This window comes from Corvus cornix, chromosome 1A, assembly GCF_000738735.6.
Source record: "Corvus cornix cornix isolate S_Up_H32 chromosome 1A, ASM73873v5, whole genome shotgun sequence".
NCBI lineage: Eukaryota > Metazoa > Chordata > Aves > Passeriformes > Corvidae > Corvus > Corvus cornix.
The window spans coordinates 6,508,101-6,527,801 of record NC_047057.1 but is presented as its reverse complement, the minus strand read 5'-3'; the positions used below and the strand labels follow the sequence as shown (position 1 = coordinate 6,527,801).

Below are 19,701 nucleotides of genomic sequence, written 5' to 3'. Positions count from 1 at the left end.
CTCGAATACGATAAAGGTAATTGTTGCTCTCAAGTGAGCATCGGGTGCTTCCTGGCTCTGTCTGCTCTCATTGCTCATGCCTGTGTTATGCAGGCGTCTGCTCTCCTGAGCAGGCGAAGCAGGGCTTTGCGAGAAGAGATTTGACCCTGTTGGAAGCGGTACGTGGCGATATTTGACGTTGTTTCTGCGCTAGCATCACCAGGGCAGGGAGGAAAATGCAGAGTCAGGGGCACGGCACTTCTGTGTTACCTAGGATTTATTTAGGTGGAGGAAGGACCATGGCAATTAAGAGCAATTAATTACAGTCTGCGAGCTGGGGCAGGGGGAGGATGGCTTGGACCTAACCTGTCATGTAGGTGTTTGATACATGTCCTATGCTGCTGCTGCTGCTGCTTTCTGTGGTGGCGTGCGCCTGAGCTTTAAATATCCTGCAGTTCCTGATATCTTGTTTCTCCAGCCGGCTCTCTGTTTCATTTTCCTCTTCTCTCTAGTGTAAAATTTGGCCTAGCTTAAGCTTCTTTCCCTGGCTGTGAAGGTTATTTCCTTCCCTCCTCTCCTCCCCACCCCCTCATCCATCCTCTCCTCCTCTTGCAAATGCTCTCCGACCCTGATTTGGGGTTTCTCTCCCTGCAGTTAGCTGTGGTCTCTGTGGATGATTTGCTGTGACGGAGGGCCGAGGGCTGACCAAGTCGTGGGGAGGATTTGTATGTAGGAAGAGAGGAGATGGCTGTGCAGCGTGCTCCCGAATCTGCTCTGAGCCTGCTGATGGTAAGTGCTTGCTGAAATCCATTTGGGAAGGGGGGGTGGGCGAGGGGAGCTGCACCGCATGGATTCAGGGCTCCAAATCCACAGGAGGATTTTGTGTGAGCCAGTGCTTGGCTTTTACAGGTCCCAGGGAACTTTGCACAGGGCTCATCTGGGGCTTGCAGAGACATTCCTCCCACGATGGGTTTTAGCACATCTGGACCAATGCTCAAGGCAGGATTTTGAAGTCACCTTTCCAGCAGAGCTGGCACTTGCATTCGGGGTTTATCCTGAGCAGAAGATTTCATTTAGCTCATTAAATCTGTGTCCTGAATTCTCACGTCCTCCTGCTTTCTCCTGCTTTTGCCCTTGCTGATTGTGAGACAACTTAAAAGATGAGACGGAGAGCTTGATTTCTCTGCTGGTTGAGAGGCATGTTTTTAGCTGTGACCAGACTCAGCTGTGGTATCACTTGGGGAATGGTCCTCTAATGCAGTGAATGGCCATTCAGCTTGCTGCAGAGTGTGTCAGATCTCCTACTGACTGCAGACCACAGGGTAATGACTGGTATTTATCTGAGCTATTTGCTACATGTTGAGCCACTGACCTACTTCTGAAAGTTCTGCATATTTATAATATTTTAAAGAAGATTATTTAGCAGAACACGTGCCTGACTCTAGAAACATGCCAGTGTCCTGCTGCAATTAAAATAAACCCTTTTGGTGGGGTATTAGAGAGTTGCTTAGCTTTACTGATTTTATTTTTTTTTTCCCCCTCTGGTACTTCTGTTGCCATTCTCTGTGCAGCAGCATCAGAGATGGTTTTAGTGTTTTAGATCTCTGCTGGATGTTTTTCTACCTAAATGTCACTGTAACATTTCCACTGGAGAGTTGTTACAAGTAGCATGTGTGTGTGTGCACATGTGCGTGAGAATGCATGGATATGTAGGCATTATATACATATTTATATAATTATTGTCATTATTACTGATCTCTCTTCTGATTGCATTAGGAAATGGTTCCTAGCACTCAGAGACATGATGAGTTTAGTAAAGGGAATGCTGCAGGATAAGAGCCCTGCAGTGCCTAAGGTTGTTAACAAAGGTCAAGTTGAGAAAAGCAAATTTTATGTCCATTACTCAAAATGCTAAACATGCTATTAAGCCTCCACATGGTTTGTTTTATATTTGTCAGTGACTGACTTGCTGTGCAAGCTCATTTTATTTCCTCTTGCTTACCTCTGGCCTTCCTGGCTTCCTAAACGACCTCTTTCTAATTTCTCTTTCAAAAATAAATTGTTGAGTGTCTGTAACCCCTGTGTCATTGTTTGGGCTCTATATGCTTTTAGTTTCAGTACCCTCTGAATTCTCTAGTTGAACCTCTCTTTCCCCAATTTCTGTACTCCTTGAATAGACCTTGTCAAACTTCAGGGCAGTGCCAAGCTGTCAGCAAATAATTCTCTTCTAAAATGCGGCTTTCTGTGGCTGCACGGCCTTGCCTCGGTTGTTATTTTTAGGTGTGTCGGGTGTTTCTGCAGCTCTGGCCTGTAACCAGAACTCCTTGGGTGTCCTCACCTTGGGCACAGACCCATGTGGATAGGCTGAGTTGGGTGTCCCCAGCCAAAGTGGTCCCTGCCTTTGAGCCTGTGGATGGCTGGGGGCTGGTAGGGGTGAGATGTATTTCTGGCCTGAGAGTGGATTCATGCACTGCTCTGGCATGGTCTGGCACTAGAGGTTGGTTATGGGTGTGGAAAAGGTGATTTGCTGTGGAAAATGCTCCACTTTGCAAACTGCTTTTTTGCCTTGGGTTTTTCTTGGGTTGTGAATCAGCTTAGTTAACTATAGAAACCTCATCCTTTCCCCTCTGCTCTGCCTTGGCTTTGATTGCACGCTCTAGCAGGCTCCCCTTGAATCAATAATAAATTCTTGCATAATTCATCCCACAATTAGCAGCTATGATGGCATCTCTTCTAAAACTGCCACTCTCCAGAGATTTAAAGATTAGATGTCTTTGGGAAGTCCACAGAAGTAGGTTTTAATACTTCAGTGAGCATTCTCCAGTGAGAGAGTTTTCTTTTAGCAGGGAGGAGAATTTCAGCACTGCATTTCCTCTGCAATAGGATGCAGAATGTGCATCCAACCATCCACTTTTCATGAGACATAATCAGCAGCATTTGGCAGTGCTGCATCATAGTCTGAAAATATTCCTTCTCAATGGGGTACCTCAGAGCACTTTGTGCTGCAAGTAAAGAAACCGAGGTACAGAGCCATTCATTGCCTTTCCTGGAATTTGATGCACTAAGTGATCCAAATCAGGAGTTTGCTCATCCCAAAAGCCTTTCTGGTTGATGAAGGAAGATGGACATCTCTGGAGTGTGGGCTTTCTTTCCTATAGAAGGACCATCTGTAGGACATGTGTGCCCCAGCAGAGAGGCGCTCATGGGACCAGGTGGCACTTCAGGGTGCCAGCCGTGATGACAGCTCATGGTGACTTACCTGTGTCCAGTAAATGCTACCCAGGACATGGTGTTGGTGTGGCCCAGAGCAGCTCCCAGGCAGCAGGTCAGTGGGGAGTTGCACATTTCTTGTGCAGCCATTATCTCATTACACCTGCCGTCTTAGTTGGACAGATCCCACTTCTCTTTAGTGACAGAAATATTGACTATATAATTAATTAATCTAAATTTAATTGCTTTTTGTTTTTATGATGGTTTCTAGCCAGTTTAATACTCAAGTGTGCCTTTCCCTCTGTTTGTAGTGATTATTTCTTCTTCTTCTTTTTTTACTTTCCTCCCAGACCAGGGAACAAGGCTCAATGAAGAAGATTTTCAGTCTTAAACATATATTTTCCTAGAATAAATGTATTGTTTTCATACAAAGACTGCAATCTGCAAATATAACTGCAACTTATCCATTCTGGTAAATATCTCGTACTGCAAATGACTCTGCATTGTGCCTGGTCTGCAGGACTCCTGCCTCTACCTTGCTCCAGAAATCACAGAAGATGAGGGATGTTGCCTGGTTCAGTATGAAGGAAATTGGGCTGAACTGTGTCCAAAGTGGCTCTGCCTGTAGCATTATCAAAGCATTAAAACAGAGCTTCCTCAGCTTCTGTGAATCAAGAGAGGGGAGCCTCTAAGCATGAAATAGCAAATATTTTGTTAGGACTGATAACACCTGCTGTGTTAAGATCATTAATACTGATGGGAGTGATACCAATAGGTTTTTATGTCTATCTTATTAGTATATTGTAAAATTTTAAAGCTGCAGACATGTTGATTGCACATAGTTTAACAGCACAATAAGTTACGATACCTGGTGTCTCCTGAGACAGCATTACTGCATCTCATGAAAATACATCTTAAGGACTTGACCTTCAAACTACTCTAGGTCATAACACCAACACTAATTAATCTGTGTTAAATGACAACAGAGGTTCCAATGAGCAAGGTATACAGCTCAGTGTTTACGAATTAATCTAAAATGATCTTAAAATGCTAGGGAAGAGAAGCACAGTTCTCTCTTTGCAGTAAAGCTTCAGCTTCTAGCTCCAGCTAGCTGCTCTCACCCTCTTCATCAAAATGCAATTTTTCCCTGGTTATAATCCAGCTTTACTCTTTCTGATCTGTATATACAAATACTTTCCTTGAAGAAATAACAGTATAACATTAGAAAATAAATACACTTGTAAATTAATGGTAACTGCTTGTGTTTGGAGGAGCATCATTAATTTCAGGGGTCTTCATGTGATGCTTTCATATGGTGAAATTCATTATTTTGGGTCTTGGATGAGTTGCATCCAAACTGAGGCTGGAATAGAGGTGTATGTGAGATTCCTTCATTGCATGGGACTTGGTTATTTCTGTAGTTCAGGGAGAAAAAGGCCAGCAGGGAATTTGGAGCATTAACTCAGTCTGTGGTGTTCACAATGCCCAGGCTGAAGAGTGAGAAATTGGGTGGCCAGCACAGTATTGAGGCTTCTGACCTTGGTGTTTCCTTGTTCTACTGGGAGGCAGACACCTGCAACAGAAAGATGTGAAAACTGCTCAGTTTCTAAACTGCATCAGAATTAATTGGCATCTGACTGCCACTGTCCACTGAAAATTCCAGATTTCTGATGTGATTCCTCCTTTTTGAGAGGGTTGTCCTGAATCATCCTTCCATCCCTCAAGCGAAACGACACTGGAGTCCTCAAAACAGCGTGAACCTCCTTGATCTGATAATTTTTCTGAAGTGTAGCACTGAACTCTACAGAATTGCTCTTAAAACACATTCCAAGATTTAACTGTATCCTTACTAAACCCTATGAGGGCCATGCCCTTCTTGGTTGGCTTCTGAGCTGTTGGACCTGACAGCATTCCAGATATTCCATAAATTATTTCCTATGCTTAACTGCTACATTTTATGTCTGAAGTCCACCCCTGTGAAGACAAATTTGGTAACTAAAATGATATAGAGCTTCCAAGTCCCATTTAGACCTAGGACTGCCCCCTCCCCCCAGAAAGCTGTGTTCTGTCCCCCTCAAACCTCTAGACAGATTGCAGCAGCACGGCTCAGCTTGGAGGATCATATTAAAACCTTTGGGAGCAGCAAGGTTACAGTGGAAGGATGAGGTCATTTTCTGCCTCTCTCATCTCAGGCTTAAATTATTTCTGCATTGACAGTGTGCAAAAGCCCTAGACATTCAAACCTCCTTGCCACAACCTTATCTACAGGCCACGCTGCCCTGGAAGGTCAATGCTTGACACGCTCTTTCCATGGAAACAAAACCCACTCATTGCATTCTGTGGCGTGGTGAGGAGGTTAATGCAGCTCTCAGCTGATGCTGAGGCGGGATAACGTGTCAGCAGTGCGTGACCAATACTCGCCACTCTGGGTGTGAGCAGCATTGCTTGGGAATGAATAACACCTTCCCCCGGGATCCTGCTGTGCCGCTGACATCTGGCCCTCTTCAGCTTCATGCCCAAAATGAGGTCTGTAGGGACACTTGCACAGCAAGGGGAGGTGATTATGCAGCCCTCTCCACCCTACTTTCACAGATATTTCCACCGCGCAGGTGTGTGGGCTCCACCCGCAGCCTTCCCAGAAGGTCTGGGCAGGAGATGATAACGTACCACGGCACCCGGAGGTCGCTGGGGAGGATCTGTGCTGGCAGGAATCTCCCTTCCTCCCTGGCTCTGTCCTTGCTCCAGCCAGGCAGTAATTTACTAATGGGCTTCACGAGCAGCAATAGCTGAGCTGTGCTGGTTGCTCTTTTAGAGGAGAGAATGAGAGCAGCAAATTCCTGCTTGGTGCTGTGTGGCTGCATGCACCGTGGACTGGGAATTTAGCCATTTCTTGTTGATAATTTCCCCTGTAGCACTGAATTATTTCTGAACTTTACTATTTGCCTTTGTAAACTTGTAGTAAGACTTCAAACACAGTGATTTAATTCAGCTAAATGAGATTAAACACTCCCCGGCATTACTCTTGGCTTCCCTGTGGTGGATGTCACCTTTTACCCATCTGAGCTGCACGACTATAAAATTGTTATCCTTCAATTCTGCTCTAGTGCAAGCCATCAATTTTCTTTTCCTTGTCCCTCTGCCTGAGCATGCTGTTGAAGAAGTAGACCATAATGTTTGCACATCTGAATTCTCACATTTGTTACTATGCCTTATAAAAGGAGAAAGAGGGATTACTGGATTATCTCTTTTTTTATTATGTATATGGCTTTTGCTTTGTATTCTAGCTGCTCATTCTGAATAACTGATAAAATTATCTCATCAGAGATGTGGCCATTGATTTTATTTTTTTCCAATTCTATAGAGCATTGCTATTTGTAGAAGAGAATTAGTGGGCACTTGAGTAAATGATCATTATGATTAATAGGAGCATTTCTACAATTAAATGAAAAGTAACATACTAACAAATTGAAAAGACCTCTAAATATGTCTACTTCTTTTGACAGTATACAAAAGAATCATATTGCTTTGGCTTTTTAAAAAGAGAATGCATTGGGAAATTTGACTGATATCCCTAAACTAAAATAAAATGTTAAAAAAAGCTATAATTGCCCTAATAAAGATGTGAGGTTATAAATAGCTATTAGTATATGGGAAGGACTTGTAACATTGGACAATTGCAATTTTTCCTGTTCTTTGCCTTCTGGTTACGAATGTCATACTTCTGTAATTACTGTACTCATAATTTCTCAGCATGGCAGTGATCCAGCCTGCTGACAAGCTGACGTGGTTAGCACATCAGGGCTCGGAGATGTACAAAAGTCCCATGTGGATCCTTCCTCAGTACATGCCATGAAAATGGAGATTTTTGTGATGTGGCACCTAAAGCTGCTGTGCTCAAGTGGCCAGTCCTGCCAGCACCAGCAATGGCTGCTTTGTGTCATGTGTCTTGCTGAAAACAAAAGCCACCACAGTTAGTGGCTGATCCCCCACCAAAAGCTGGATGGGGGGGGTCAGTCAGGGAGAGTGGATGGAGGTTTGTGCTCTCAACAGCCAGCATGCTGTTCCCAGCTCTCTAAAGCCACCACAAAGGCTGCCAGGGAATGTGTGTTTCCGCCTTTGGCATCACTGGCAAACCTTGGATAAACACCTCCCTCTGCTTCTCCTGACAGACACATACATTTTGCCCCCACATGTCTTAATTCTTTCTGCTTTTAACTTTCAGCAAGCACAGAAACGTGCAGAAGTGCCCTGAAATCAGCCATTTCACAAAGAGGTTTTAATGGCACTGAGCATCAAACTAAGCTGAACTCAACATCTATTACAAGAGATATGAATTTTCTTATTTAAATGAATTCTGGCCTGAAACTACAGCTCTCAAAGCATGTGATTAAAGTTCCTGCTTGCTTTTTGGAAGGGCCTTATCATATTAGGGAGTCCTGCTCAGAACCCTGTTAGCATGCACTTGTCCAACAGCAACGCCTGAGACCAAGACTTGCTGGAAGGCACTGTGGTACCAGTTGTTCCTTGAGAAGCCTCCCAGGCACAAAGACACCCACAGAGTGTCTGTATTTCATGGAAACAAAAGCCACAGTGAATGCCAGAAACCTATTTAGAGGGGTGGATCTACAGGCACAATCTGATCAGCTTTTTGCATCCTTCATGGGATTGAAGCTGGTAATTCCCAAATCAAAGACAGCATCTCCTGGTGCTAGCTCCAGTGCCTGGCCTTAGCTCTTCAGGTCCCCAAAACCTAGTGATAGTGCTGAAATACAAACAACTGACCAGGAACAATGACACTTGAGCCCACAGTGCTTGGTTTTCAGGGCATGTTACAAAAGCCTTGCCGAAACAATAAAATGTAGTGAATGAACATGAATTGGGAGAGAACAAACCTGGATGCAAAAATAATCTACCCCAATATCTTTGTAAATCTGTTGCAGGGATATTGGGGCACCCCAAAATTTGCCAAAAGCCAGATGGCCCTTCTTCTTCCTTTCCTTACTCCAACACACACTGCCCACCTCTTGCCACTGAAGGGACGTTCTCTGCAATGCGTCTCTCACTGTTCTCCCTTCTCTCAATCCATTTACAACCACCAGAGAGATGAAAATTATTTTGGGGGAGACTCTTCTAGCACAGAGGCAGAATTCACACAGAGCCTTGCTCCACAATATTTTTCTGTCTGTGGGCAGGCTGTGATAATCCTCGTATTGCAAGACACTCGGCTTTAGCTCCCCGTAATTTGCGCAAACTTAATGGAGGAGTGTTGTAGAACATATGTTTGGCTTAATATAGGTTCAAGGGGTTTTTTAGTCTAATATGCTAAAATAAAATCCAGGACACCTTTACAGTAAATAAGATTGACAAGTTTTTCATTTTTTAATAATATGAGGCTAATTGAGCCGTAGTGGTCAGAGCACATTGTATTTCCTGGTAATTAATTGCTGGCTGCAAGAGTTGACTGCATAAAACTACGCCTCGGGCCATTAACCCCAGGTCATTAGTACTCAAGGAAATGTCTAGTGAAGGTCATTATTACTGCTGCTACATAAGCTGCTGTAATAGAAAAGAGTTGGCATGATCTTTTCAAGAACCCATTTTCCCTGTTCTAGTCTCATTTCAGATAACTGGGTGCAAAGGCTCTTCCCAATTATTCTGCATTTACATTCACTTTCAGGGGGTGAGAGGTTGCTGAGAGGTTGTTCATTTAGCTTTATGTGGCCTGAAATATTGGCCTTCCCAAAGGATTGACACAGGTTTGTGCTGTCAATCCCAGGGGGATGGACAAAGCCCCGGTGAAAACCCAACAGATCCCTCATGTTGGCTTCTTTAGCAGCAAGGCACAGACTCTGGGTGGTTGGCTGTGGGGTAAATGGGGCAGTTGTTGCACCATGTGGAACCAGTGGTGTTTGTGCCCTGATATCTCTGCTTTGGATTGGGTTTCCAAGGTTTTGGTGGTGGACCAAAATCAGCCTTCTCATGTAAAACAGCCTTTCTTTTGGTTATCCTGTCATCTCTGGAGGGGCTTCCAACTCCCAAATCAAGAAGGAGCCATAGGGAGATTTGTGTTTGTGCTGTCCCTCAAACTGTTCTGTAGGTCAAAGTCTCCAGAGCAGCAGAATGATATTGCTACTGAAAACTAAAATTAAAAAACAACAGTTGTGAGGACTAATTTATTTCCTCCCCTGGTGTAGTTGAGAATTCCTATTTTTTTTTTTTTTGTTCAAGACAAAGTGCTAATGGAACAAAAAAAAAAAAAAAAAAGAAACATTTTTAGTACTTTTTTTAGTACTTTAATAAGATATTAGTAATAATAGCACTTATTTACTACCTTAAAAACAGTTTTATGTTGAATGCTGTTTTCTCTAATCATGTGTTTAAAATAGGGTGAGTATTTTGCAGAGACCAAAGTCCTTGAATCAGTATTATGAGACCGCTGGCTCTAATGACTTTGTGAGGAAGCACTTCGGCTCTAAATAGACAAAATTACAGACTGAACAAGACACAGTGATGGCACAAGAAAAAGAATGGGGAAATTTTGTAATATGCTGATGTTCCTAGCAGTGTTTGGCTTTTTTCTTCCCCACTTCAAAATTTTAGTTTGGAGTCAGGAGTTAAATAATCTATATAAAGAGACTATTTTGCCCTCTTGATCAATACAGAAACTTCTTTTGTCACCATCCTTATGTAAGCAAAGGGTTACTTGTTCTGAGTCCCCTGCTGATGGAATGCCCCTCTTCAACTCTCCCTCTGGATCTATTATCATTCACTGTCTTGCAAGAAATAATAAACTAACCATGCTGCTTGTATTGGTTCCAACACAAATGTTTTTGTATTGTGGGAATGTTTTCAGCTATTCTCCCATCAAAACTGTGCTACTAGACTTCTTTGGTCAGGCAGGGCTTAGGTCAGTTTAGGGAGTTTCTGATTTTTGGATGTCCCACTTAAATTTGAAGATCTAAATAAAGAATCATCCATGTGAAGTTTCTGTGAGAGCTCTGATTCACCAGTAGGAATTAAACCTTAACTGCAAAGTCCAGAGGTGCCTGGTTTCTTGGACATGGATCCTGTTTTGAATGTTCCTGTTTGGTTTGTCTCTATTTAGGGATTACCCCTTCCAAATACAGGTTACAACATTAACTTTCTGCATTTCTTCCAAGAAAATGTATCTGTGCTCACATTGCAAATAAAATGTGCCTGCTGTGGCTAAGCATGGATATATTTGGGGAGAAGAGGAGGAAATGAGTGCTATCCACTTGCACGATGAAATGTAAACTGATTGCAGAGTTACTGAATATTTTAAGACTGTATGACCCCACAGACAAATTGAAAAACCTAGCAGTTTTGTACATGATGGGAATAAGGAAAATGTCCTTTTTGAAATCAGCATCATTGTTCATGTATAATAAACTAGGAGTGGCTTAATTGCCAAAGCTTTTGCAAATTGAATAGTATAGTAATCTCTTATGAGAGTCAGTTTTAATTTTTAATAATCTTTAATTAAATAAGCATTCACGACACATTTGGTATTTGTGCATTAGCACAACAGTCTCTGGGTAGTCAGTGTCATTCTCTCATATGCAGGCTGGTGTCAATTGATTTTCCATGGTCAGTAGCTGTAGTTGAATCTGTTTAAGTTCCATAAAACTTCCCTCATTGCACAAAACCATTCCTGTCTGAGGGAGAAGGATTTGTGCTTTCTTCTCTTAGGATCATGCTGGGAATAGAGTGTAAATCCATATTATTCTACTTATCTCCATGACATTTCCAATTTCTACAGATGCAATCAAAAGAATTTGTCTCATTGATCTTCACTCTTTGACGATTTCACACTCTGAGCTGAGTGGTGTGAGCTGTTCAGTCGCCCCATTGCTTTCCATCAATAAAAGTTTTTACCTAGATCAAGACAGCACGTTTGCTGCATATGAGCTATGAATCTTGAAGATTGTTATTGGTATACTGGTGGAATATTTATCTTCAAACTGAAATGAATTCTTAGATGAGTCATTGCATACATACCCTCTCCTGATATTTTTAGGTGCTAAAGCCACTATTTCCATGAGGCTGGGTTGGGGAAAATTGTCCATAATGTTTCGGATGTACAATTAAAGTGCCATCTGCCTCTGTGATGCAGCAGATGTATAATTGATATTCACTGCTGATTTGCCTCTTGATTTTCTGCAGACATTGAATGCTGTAATTGTTTATACAGTATGATCCTGAATACCCATGTGAGAATTTTCCTCCTCTCATGTTCCTAAAAGAAGTATCACTACCATCCTCAATACTCAGGAGATGGATTCATTAAAAGATAATTTGCAGATAGCTAGACTAAAATCTTACAGAAATCTAGTGAGTAAGTAAAAGAACAAGTTTTCAAAAGGAGTGGCTTATTCCCATAGGATCATGGCTTAATATAGGAGAGCTTGTTGGGAAAACATAAAATGCTGATGCAAAATCTGGTTACCTTTGTACACTGATTGCAATGCAGCTTGTAGCTAAGAATAAAAAAAAAAAAAAAAGAGAGAGTTATTTTATTTTCTGCTCCTTTTTTGCAAAGATAGAAACCTTCTTCAGGGGAAGAATTTTATGTAGAGTAAAACCAAAAGGTCAACAGTAACATCAAAAGAACTATCTTCTCTAGGGCAAAGACAATTTAATACAAAACAGAGATAGAAACCACAGCAGTGAATTCTGAGCAGATGGGAAAACAGAGATATGCTACTTTTTTTTTTTTTTAATCCACTGTCTTTCCAGTTCAAAATTCAATCACTAAAATCTTGATCAATCAGCAGGTGGTAATTTTACCCTATGACTGGTTTCTAAAGTTCTTCTGAGAATACTCTAGACCTGAATCTGCTCATGCTGAAATAACAGCAAAATGTGACCAGTCACCTCAGTGGCAGGAGGTTAGTGGCTCTACTTCATATTGCTGCCCTTCTTTTTGACAGCAGTGGCTTTTAAACACATTAGTTAAACTCACTATGAAGCGGCAATGATTGTCCAGAGCTTTGCATTCGCTTCAAAAGAAGGAAAAAATGGTGATATAGAACCTGAATCTGGCTTTGCTGCAAGTAACATTCTCAATGATAATTTCTTAAGCCCATGCCTGGCTCCCAGGAAAAGTCAGCTCTCTGGGCACCCAGAGAAACCAAGGCCCATTGTGTTGCAACTTGTTCCCTTTTTGTGAGGTGTTGGCTGTACTCAGCGTAATCCAAAAGAATCCCCTGTGTTTTCCCGAGGCTGAACACTTGCTCTCACGTCTCCATGTCTCTAAGGTAGCAGTGTACTTGTAGGTAAGGGACATCATGCTGATGGTTACAGAGTGTGACTCCTGAGGCAGTCTAAGCAAAGGACCAAGTGAAGGGCTGAGGGTGCAGCAGAAAGAAGGCACAGGGGTGTGGATACTAAAAAGCTAGGAGCAGAAGAATTTTCCAGCTGCTGCAGCATCCTGTGGAGTTTTTCTTTCTCATGCAAGCTAGCTGAGAAACAGTTTGAGGTTTTTGTAAACCAAGGCTTTATCTCACAGGTGCAAACTTGTTATGCTGGTCTTGTTTTGATACACTGAAGAAAATATTTTGAAATGGGTGTCAGAGCCTCCGCTAATCAACTTGAGAGGGGGATGCTCAAGCGACCAATGGGGTCATGCCACCCTTGTGAACAAAGCTATATAAACTGATTTATATAATTAAATATGGGCCATTTTAGCCACTTATCCTGAAACTGGACTTGTGTCGTTCTTTGCCAGCAGCATAGAGGATGCAGAGGATGGTTTGGGGAGGGGAGATGGAGTCAAATCCAAGCAAATGAGGCGCAGTGCCCAACAGATCAGTCCGGTTCTGTTCAAGTTTTCTTTCACATCTCTGTTGCTGTCTGCAGGAATCCACCAAGTTAAGGAGAACCAGAGAGACAATTCAGGAGAATTTGACTATGTTAATGATGTTGAACATTTGCAGGAGGGAGAGGAACCGCTTTTCTCCACGAGTCATTTAGTCACAGCCTTGATGGGTGCTCTGGGATAAACACAATCAGAAATTCAGCTACAGCACAATGTATGGGTAATTTTATGCATGTTTCTTCTTGTTGAGGTCTAACTGCGCTCTTCAACATGGAGAGATGACAAGATGTGAAGGGAAGACATTTCACACTGTTGCTCATGTGTTCTTGAACATTTTATTTGATTTTATTTTAAATTTTTATTCCCTGTATCTTTCACTCACTCATGTAGCAAGCTTTTGGATATGTTTATTGCATAAAGATTCATCTTCAGATCTGGCTTATACTTACTGAGAAGGTCACCCCTGAAGGGGTGGTTGCAGTCTCACAGCAGATATGGTGCAGTGCTTGGGTTGAGCAGACAAGAAATTAGGAGACATTATTATAGAGAAGGGTATCCAGAGTGGACTGGACTGTGATTAAACAGAGCTGAAACTTGCTCAGATATGGAGGCAGCACGAAACTGGGATCCCAGATCCTCTGAGCAGAAGGTTGAGCACCTCCCTGTGCTAACTCAGCAATACCACTGTCTTGCTGCTACCCACTTGTCTGAAGTGTGGCTTATTCTCTTAGTTGCACTGTACTACATATAAATAAATCAGCCATAGAGAAATTGGTTTTGCATTAGTCACTGGCTGGATGAAAAGCTTAGTTCATGTTAACACAAAATGAGTGTTCTATCACTGTTATTTCACATGGTTCAAAATGAAACTCCAAAGACAAATTTAAGCTTTTATTCAAATCAAAAGGTCAAAATTAACCTTCACTGGTTACTTACCAGGTTTGCCATTCCTAAAAATTACTTGAATATATGGAACTGCTTTCTTTTCAGTAGCATGAAGTCCTAAGAGACTATAGCAGTGGAAGGGAGAGCTGCAGTACCCGTTTGGGAGTGGGAATTCAGGGAGATGCTGGTTGCAGCTTCTGCAGCATGTTTGTGTTTGTATAGGACAGGTGTTAGAAAAAGTGAAGAACTCATCCTTGGAGCAGGAGTGTAGAACACAGGACTCCTGTCACCCAACTGAATGCTTCCCAAACCAGGAGACTTAGGGAAAGCAGAAAGATTTGCCTTGTGGATCCTTCATTACCCTGTGGTCCTGGGGGCTGTGCTCTGGGAGACTTTGATATGGAGCCCTCCTGGAGCTCACACCCCCTCAGGGTTAGGAGAGCCAATGATGGTGATTTCCATTTTTGGGGGCAAAATCTCTGTGGAAAACAAAACAATGTGTATGGGAATGTTTGGCAGGTTAATGGCACCTACCAGCCTTCCAAACAGCAGCTGCCCATCAGCAGCTCTGGTGACACCTCACTCCTCTGAAGACATCACATGCAGGTGACAACACACACATGCATCAGAAGCCTTTAGAGTTGTTTTGGCCCTCTGCAACACTGCTGAGTTTATTTTCTGTGCTAACCAATTGCATCCTGTGATTCCCATAGGACTTCCAAAAATATGTGAGCAACCCTAGGGGACCAGAGCCTTGTTCCCCCAGGCAGTGGGCTGGAAGGACCTCCTTGTGGGAAGAAACAAGTGTTCTCGCCTCAAAACCTCTTCTGCTACAGCTTTGTTTGATTCAACTCTGGTCCTGTCAGTCTAAATAGGAAGGCAGCTTCCCCCCAGAGAAGCATTCAAAGCTTCACATAAAGTGTCTTCATTTTTGTCATGTGGAGCTGTGCGGGGCAGATATGAGCTGCAGCGTGTACAAAGGCACCACAGTGAGAGAAACCACAGCGAGGGCTTCCAGAGCACAACATCTAGTGGGGGAGCTGGAGTCTGCAGTGATTAGAAAAAGGGTTGTGTTATTGCCAGAATCAAATTATCTGAAGGTGTCCTGCTGGTAAGTAGCAAGTACAAGCTGTACTGAGTTCTAAATTGGTGAGTACGAGAGAGATACTATTAGATCTTTAAATCTCTCTTTGAGTTAAGTTGGGTTTTGTCAATATCCTCATCTAAAACCTAATGCAACATGTCTCAAGACACAGGCCATGGCTGAAACAAATTTTATTTTTGCTTCTGCACATTAATATTCTGTTCTCCAGTTTTGGGGAAGGTTTCCCATCAGAGTTTTCCCTTAGGAGTTTGAAGGGCTTTAGTGAGAAGCAGAAATCAATGGCTCACTTGTCCTAACAGGTCTCTGTCTTTCTTAAAAATAATTCCTTCTAGTTGTGGGGAGAAAATCCTCCACAGGACAGAAGTCAATTGTAGCTGAAAATTAAGCTTGCAGGGAATTGGAATGGGATTCTGTGGGATGATCTTTGTCGTCCAAGGGATCAAGCCAGTTAGGTGTTACCTGCATCCCAGCTGAGATGCAGTCTCTGGCCATGTGGATGCTCCCCTTCTGCTCTCAATGCTCTTCTTTGACATTCTGTGTGAATTGATTTTCCTTTGCTTTGCAGCAGATAGAATTTAACTCCTGGGTGTCAACTGAAGAACAGTAACCTCAGCTGCTTCAAATCCAACAGTTAAAGTGGTCTTATCATTCCCTATTGTGCTATCTTTACAACAATCTCAAAAACCCAGAAATATCATGTTTTGGAGGTATATCTAAGTTTTTAGCACAGGATGAGGCATCACTGGCAGTGGTAGGTGGATTTGCTCCTCCTGCTAGGAATTCACTGCTATCTCCCTTCCACATCCCAATAATCAGCCAGGGTCATCTAAACCTTATTCCCTCACCCACAATTATGCACCTCTATGTTACCCTCCTGCTGCTCTGTTTGCACTATTGCGGCACCTGGGCTCTTGTTAGAGGCAGGAACTTAATTCTAAGAGAAACTTTGCAAACATGGTAAAAAAATTAATATTTCCTTTTCATCCTCAAGTCCAAATCTTTTAGATCACTGTAAATTGGACATTTGTCTCCCTTGGCTGGCAAGGATAACTGCTCCATTGCAGGTTTTCCTCTGGGGAAATTTATAGGGAGATTTAAATATGAAGAGAATGGTCCCCTTTAAAGTTGCATATGCTAAAGGAATGTGACTTATGAATCCTGTTAGCAGTAATGGCTGCATGAGAGTATCAAATACTTAGCCAAATCAAGATTTTGCTGTGATGCATCTTGCACTAGAAGGGTTGCTATAAATTTTTGAACTGTGCCAAACATTTTTATGTACCTCGGGTATGCAGGCTATGTTTGATGCTTATAGAAGTTGCATCTGTTTCGCTTTTGTTGCCGGCTACTGGAGGAACACATGCATGTGTTTGTGTAGCTGAGCAGAATTAAAACTCATCTGGTTTGCAGTCTCAACAACAAAAAATGCTGCTGCCTGCAGTAAAAACAGGAGATAATTTTAAAATGCAAATAAACCATCAACCTTGTGTTGGGAAGAGACCGGTGTTATTTGCATAATTTCTGGTGGCCAGCATAGGTGACACCTTCTGGATAGAGCAGATACAGTGGAGAGTAGCGACGCACTTGAAAATTGCCTGTATGAAATATTTATATAAAACTCTGCTTCATGCGGTGAATATTTGAACAATTAAAAATCTGTTCTCTGTCGCTTTCTGGCCGTGGGCTAAGCTGAGGGCCTGGCTTGAGGATGGTGGTGGTTGTAGCCTGGCAGCTGAACAGTACCTGTGGGATCATGCTGGAACAGATGGGAAGACCAGCAAACTTAGAGGACTGTCATGGTCTAACCCCAGCCAACAACTTAACCCCACACAGCCACTCACTCACTTCTTCCCAGTGGGACTGGGGAGAGAATTGGAAGGGAAAAAGTGAGAAAACCCACTGGTTAAGGATAATTTATTGATTGAAATAAATAAAATAAAACAAGGTAATAAATTTTGGAGCCTACCAGAGACCTGGAGAGGAACTTTTTACAAGGACATGTAGTCAAAGAACAAGAGGCAATGGCTTTAAAATACCAAAATTTGTCTGTGGAGATTCCTGTGACTCCTGGTTGTTTTGTGGGTCCATTATCTTTGAAGAAAAGTCTTTGTTTTAGTGTCATAATAATTGCTTGACCACTGCAGAGATTTTAGTGCTTCTGCAATTTGTGGGAACACCAGAGTGGTCTCAGGGGCTCAGCCTGTCCTTCAGCACCTTTCTGAGCTGGGGCACAAGTCTGCAGGATTGTTTGGATATCAAACTGTCTCCCTTAATGATGAGGCCATTTCACAATGCACCAGTGATATGATTAAAACAAATTCTCCAACACTACATTAAAAAATACGGACCAGAAGCAGGGGGCTGTGCTTGCACCTTTTTGTTCATTTTTTCCAGCGGGGCTAAATAGTTTATTTTCTTTCAGGTTGCCCACTTGAATCCCGCTGAATCAGGACAGAAAATTACTGAACACATGAGAGGAGTGCAGTAATCATTTGGGGTCAGTGAGCTATAGATTGCAATATTTGGCAGAGTTATTGCACTTGCCTGCGAGCCACAGCCGTGTCCCCGCTGCACCCAGAGGGAGAGGCGGGATAGGCTGCTCTGCATTTCTCTCCCTTGGTCTTCCCCTTGTGCCCCCTGGGTCATCAGCCCTTCCTACCTGCTGAAGCCTTTCACCGCTCCATTAATGATTATTTTTAATCAAAGAGATCAGAGTTCTTTTTCCCAGTTGCCAGTTTGGTTCTTATCACGCTGCTGATCATTGCAGCTCACTGAGAGGATGAAAATAACCATCCAGATCATGAAGTTCAGACATAGGAAACCTGAGTAGCCAAGGTAACCAGCTTTATTTGATCTGATGCCTTAATTTTTTTCCTCTGTCTCTGCATTCTATGAGGTATTTTACTTTGGCTTCCCCAAGGCAATCTACCAATAACTCAATGACAGCTCCCCAGTCTTACTCCTTGTTTTTTAAGCTTCTGGATACTAGACTTGAATTTTGAGGACCTGTTTTCAAGCACTGGCATGTATTTTCTGTATGCCCTTGGTCAGTCTCCTTCACTTCTCAGAATATTCATGGTTTTGTAAAATGGCTCAAAGTCCTTTTTGCAGGACCACTTTGCCACCTGCAGTGTGCCAGGTCCTTTGGCAAACCACTAATTCAATAATGAGAGAGAGGAGAAATTAGGGTAACTGGCCCATGCACAAAGATGAACATAAAGCCAAAGAAGGGAACTCTTGCTGGACTGGATTCAAACTCTGCCTCCTTACCAAGGACAACTTGTGTGAGCAGAGGTTCATTCCACGATGAGCAAGCGCCAGGCTGCTGCTCGCCATGGAAGATGGGACTCCTGGCTCCCTAAAACTATTAATTAGTTGGAATTGAGGCTCTCACTGTTGCTTCCATGACTCAGTCTATAACAGCAGTGGGAACTTTCAAAGTCAACTTTATGACCATACTCTGCCAGCCTGCTTATTAATGATATGCAAATTATAGAAGTTCAAACATTTGCATTTAATGCTCATAGCTGTTTCTTTGATTGCTAATGATGTTGATTCACGAAGAAAAAGCTTTCTAAAATAAAGAGACTATTTCATGTACCACACCAAAAGCAAATGAAAGGATGTTGCATACAGCAATTTTTGGTCACGTTAAGCCCTGTCCAAACACCTCAGGACTCATAAATTAGGTGGAAATGAAATGTGATTTCATTGAGCTAATGAGATAGACTTTAATTTTTAAACAGAATTATAACTTAGAGCAAACAATAAACATGGACATTTAGTAATGAACTCCTGTCCTGAATTTCACTGCACAGTTGTCACAGATCTTTATTATTTATTCATGTTACAAGGTCAGCATGGCCACTGTCCACGTCCTAAAAGACTTATTCCTGGAGCAAGTTGTCCACCTCTAAACTTATGGTGTGAATTACCTTTGCTACCTTATGAAGGACAAAATGCCAGGCTCCTGACATAGAAAAAGATTCTCAGAACTTGTTACAAGGGTGGAAAAAAGAGATTTTTTTTTTTCCCCTTGAATTGCTTTTTCAGACAATGAAACATCACTTGACTCTGTGTAGGCAAGTTGTTCACAGGGTTGAATTCATCTGGTCTGATCATCTGCTTTCCTGTGAAAGCCATAAAAGGAAAATTGCTATGTCTAGGGCACTGAACTGTTTTGGAGAATGCAACTGAAACTGGACAGATTGTGGCTTTGAAGTATCCACTTCCCTTTCATTCACCATAAAGAGAATGTAGTTAAAGCTAAAAGAGACAGATCCATCCTTGGCAATTTCTTGGTTCAGTTCCTGATATCTTCCTGACAAGTTTTTGTAGAGGTGTGATCCTACAGAAACACAAACTGTGCTTGTAGCACTGTCTCAGTTGTAACATCTCTTCCTGGAGTACGAGGCTCATCATCAGTACAGAGATGTAGCTTGTCCTCATGAATAATTTAGGCAATCGAGTGTCTGACTGGTAACTCCAGTGTTTACTTGTCATAAAGATGTCATCTGTTCAAAATGTGTCCTCAGACTTCATCATGTCTCTGCTTTATGAGGAACTGGGCTGGTCAGGTGTGTGGGTACATGCATACAAAGATGATGGCTCAATGAATAATTAGGAAGAGAAGAAATTTCACTGAGATAAAGAATGTGAATTTTGAAAAGTGGAGAAAAAGCTC

The 19,701-nt window shown here is 42.4% G+C and overlaps 1 protein-coding gene across 2 annotated transcripts in view; it reads left to right on the top strand.

Annotated features, from left to right (window-relative positions):
• The first annotated feature begins 277 nt into the window (after positions 1–277).
• Positions 278–19,701, top strand: part of FRMD4A (FERM domain containing 4A) — a 359,217-nt gene continuing 339,793 nt past the window's right edge. The window contains exons 1-2 of one of the 2 annotated variants that reach the window (XM_039570496.1): positions 278–352; positions 634–768. In XM_039570496.1, the coding sequence (XP_039426430.1) occupies positions 724–768 (45 nt within the window). In that variant the 5' untranslated portion in view covers positions 278–352; positions 634–723. Of the gene's footprint in view, positions 353–463; positions 536–633; positions 769–19,701 lie in introns of those variants that run through there. The other variant, XM_039570495.1, reaches the window with a different exon arrangement.